Source organism: Microtus ochrogaster, unplaced genomic scaffold (genome assembly GCF_000317375.1).
Source record: "Microtus ochrogaster isolate Prairie Vole_2 unplaced genomic scaffold, MicOch1.0 UNK41, whole genome shotgun sequence".
NCBI lineage: Eukaryota > Metazoa > Chordata > Mammalia > Rodentia > Cricetidae > Microtus > Microtus ochrogaster.
In genome coordinates this window covers 3,015,976-3,019,913 of record NW_004949139.1, presented here as the reverse complement: position 1 = coordinate 3,019,913, position 3,938 = coordinate 3,015,976, and the positions used below count along the sequence as shown (strand labels likewise).

General features: G+C 37.9%; 1 protein-coding gene across 1 annotated transcript; it reads left to right on the top strand.

Moving 5' to 3' along the window:
• The first annotated feature begins 230 nt into the window (after positions 1-230).
• Positions 231-1,172, top strand: LOC101980961 (olfactory receptor 51A4-like). Its single transcript, XM_005368845.2, has one exon. It carries the CDS (start codon positions 231-233, stop codon positions 1,170-1,172), a length of 942 nt encoding a protein of 313 aa, XP_005368902.1.
• The last annotated feature ends 2,766 nt before the right edge of the window (positions 1,173-3,938 follow it).

Genomic DNA, 3,938 nt, shown 5'->3' with positions numbered 1-3,938 from the left:
TATGTTTATGTAGATGCTGATATGTACTGCATATTTGGATACTGATACATACTCCTATAGTTTTTCTGAGCTATTTCCCTTCATGTTGGATACATTTCTAAGGATATCTTCTTTTGTCTCTTGGTTAAATAGCACCTTAAAAGTTTCAATACGACAAAGTCAGGCATTTAAGTACCACAACACACATCTTTGGAGTTGCTCATCTTGATTCCTACACATGCCACGCTGGCATGTCTATTCTCAACATCTCTGTTACTGAAATTCCTGCTTTCTACTTGGTTGGGTTCCCAGGGATGGAATCTGCACACATTTGGATCTCCATCCCCATATGCCTCCTGTACACTGCAGCCATCCTCGGCAACTGCTCTATCCTCTTTTTTATAAGACAAGAGCCTTCTCTGCATGAACCCATGTATTATTTCCTCTCCATGTTAGCTCTCTCTGACCTAGGACTATCCATTTCCTCTCTCCCTACCATGCTCAAGGTTTTCTTGTTCGGTTCTCCAGAAATTTCTCCCAATGTATGTTTTGCCCAGGAGTTTTTCATTCATGAATTTTCAGCTATGGAGTCATCTGTACTTCTCATTATGTCCTTTGACCGCTTTGTGGCCATCTGTAACCCTCTGAGATACACTTCCATCCTTACCAGTGCCAGGGTTCTTCAAATCGGGCTTGCTTTTGCTCTCAAGAATGTTTTGCTGATCCTGCCTTTTCCTGTAACTCTAAAGCGTCTAAGATACTGCAAGAAGAATCTGTTGTCACATTCCTACTGCCTCCACCAGGATGTGATGAAGCTTGCCTGCTCAGACAACAAGTTTAATGCCATCTATGGTTTATTTGTGGCTCTCTCGGGTATCCTGGACATAACATGTATTTTCTTGTCCTATGGACTGATCCTGAGAGCAGTGCTGGACATTGCATCCCGAAGGGAAAGGCTCAAGGTCCTCAGCACCTGTGTCTCCCACATCTGTGCTGTGCTTGTCTTCTATGTCCCTGTCATCTCCCTCTCTGTTGTCTCCCGTTTTGCCAAACACAGTTCTCCTATAACCAAGATCCTCATGGCTGACATTTTCTTGCTTGTGCCTCCAGTGATGAATCCCATTATATACTGTGTGAAGAGCCAACAGATAAGAAATGTGATACTAGAGAAACTGTGTCAAAAACAAAAATGACAAATATGTTTAATCTCATGTAAATTCAATCAGTGATGTCAGAAAACCAAGAAGAATGAATTAGTAAGGATTCACACTGTATGTTAACTCTTCAGAATCATCTTTCCATGTCTTTACCAGTATCAAAGAATCAGCCTTGTAAATTTCTTGATTTAATATTTAAGACTGAGACATTAATATAAGCATAGAATTTATTTCTACTTTTATAAAAATAGAATTATCTGTCTTAATTATGGTATCCCAAAAGTTTTGATCCTTAAAGGAATATTAAATATGTTTACTTGAAAACTGACAATACACATTTGTAAGTAAAATGGGTTGGTGATAAAATATGATGAAGATAGTCTCTTCATTTAAAGTAGTCATCCTCAAGACATTGTCTTGGGAATTAAAAATTTAGCTATACAGCTCATAAACCAAAATTAACTGGAAAATGACAAATTTACATATGAAATCACTAAAGCAAACATTAAGAATAAATATTTTGACAGAAGAAGTTATTTTTATACACTCATTTAACTTTCTTAAAGACTTCCTTTCTGAATATTCAAATATAATCATCTGGTCCAAGCTCTAGAGACAGGCAGCTGTCTGTGTTTAGATATCTATGTCATTTACACACAATGAAGAAGACCCTTGAGCAGATTGCTCAGCTTCACTTAAACTCTCTTTCCAACTACGCCCCTGCTTTCCACTTCCGTTCTCATCTTTACATTGTATAATTTTAGTAAGAATTTAAGTTGTTTTAACCAAATCTTTTCATTGCTTATATTATATTTCCTTAGATACATAAGTGAATTACTTATATACTACAAAGGTTCATTATGCCAAGACTCAACAACTAAATAATTGGACTGATAACCACACCCACCAATGGCTCTATGTTCACATTTTTGAGCCCTTTGTTTCAACTCTTGACTAGAGATCCATTGACAAGTCAAATGTCTGAACCACTGTACTTAGGAAAAATCAGTTGAATCACAGGAATGACAGCTCTTCGTTCTTTAGATTTGAGTACAGTGTATAAGTTGTACTAACATCCTAGGCACTCACAGTTGGGCTAAAATCACAAGCTTCCTTTTGAGAGGCTCCATACAGAGCTGGAGGTCCTCCTTTCTGACTCTGGCAGGAGCAAGAATGTCTTCCTCCATGATGGATATTCTTGCTGAATCCTGGTTTTGAGTGGGATCTGTTCTCTGACCATGGGGATGGGAATTGTTGCCCCTGGATTTTGGAAGGATTTTCCTTTCTTTCCAATTGACTCAGATCCTTCCAAGCAAAGTCTTGATAGGGTCTGTTTACACATCATCTTGACCTTTTGTTGCCAATGTATCCATAATCTCTGCTGACTTTTCATTTTCATATATTTGTGGGGAATAATCCGAACCTTCAGTGGCCTCCTTAGGGAATCTCACCACTACCTACACTGTCACCCTTACAACACTCCTTCTCACTTTTCTGTTCTTCCTTCCTCCTTTAACTATAAATTTTCCTTCAATTCCCCTTTTGTTGTAATAGGAGCAGCAGGGCTGTGTCCCGCCACCCAGCCGCCCGCACGGCTAGCTTTACATATCGATCTAACCCATTTCTAATATCCCTGTAACACCACAAGGCGTCTTACCAGGGAAGATCTTAACCTGCGTCTGTGTCCAGTAGGAGAATCATGGTGACTCCTTGACTCAGCTTCTTTCTCCCAGCATTCTGTTCTGTTTACTCCGCCTACCTAAGGGTTGGCCTATCAAATGGGTCTAGGCAGTTTCTTTATTAATAAGAAATCACTCCCACATCATTTCCCCTTTTTCTGTTTAAACAAAAAAGAAAGGCTTTAACTTTAACATAGTAAAATTACATATAACAAAACAGTTATCAAGTAAGAATTACAGTTACAATATTTATATCTACTTTATCTTTTATCATAACAATGGAAAACTATAACTACCTATCCATTCTTCAATTCCATCAAAGACTCCAGAAGGATATAATATTATCTAAGTAAACAAGAACTAAGAAACTTCAAACTCTAGAAATGACAAAGACATCTCGTTGCCTGGACAGTCACCCAAAGTTCTTTTGTACCGATGGGGCATCCATATTCAGCCTTCAGGCCCATAGTATCCAGCAGACATTTTCATCAAGCAGGAAATTCCAAAGACAGTTCAGTCATTTTTTGCTGTGTCCTGCAGAATGTCACAGACTCTGTCATGAGTCAGGAACCCCGAAAGACCATCTCACCTTTAGGCAAGTTCAGCAGTCCTCTCTCTGCGGGTTCTGTGTCCAGTTTATGCAACAGTCCAGGCAAGAACAGTTTCTGGCCCAAATGGCTATCAAACTCCATAAGGAGCCTCTTCAATGCCTATCTTCCTCTTGAAGTAGTTGGGGCTGCCAGGAGCAGACATGTCTCATTGTCATGAAAAACCCTAAGTTATTAAAATATTAAATACCATATTTTGCAGCCTTTGAGAGATATGAAGAATGCCTATCTGAAATATATCTCTATATATCTAGAAAATCTAAGTAACATGACTACAAGCTTTACTATTATCGATGATTATCCATTAACCTATATTTCTTAATTATACATTACATTTTTTAATGAACTACACAATCACAATACCTTAATCAAGATCATAAATACATATACATATAACAAAATTGACTGTGAAATCCATACCAATGTAAATTATTTATATCTATATCATAACCCCCTTTAAATGTAAAAGAACATTTATAAACAATATTTTGGGAACATGGGTGCCGTTTTTTTTC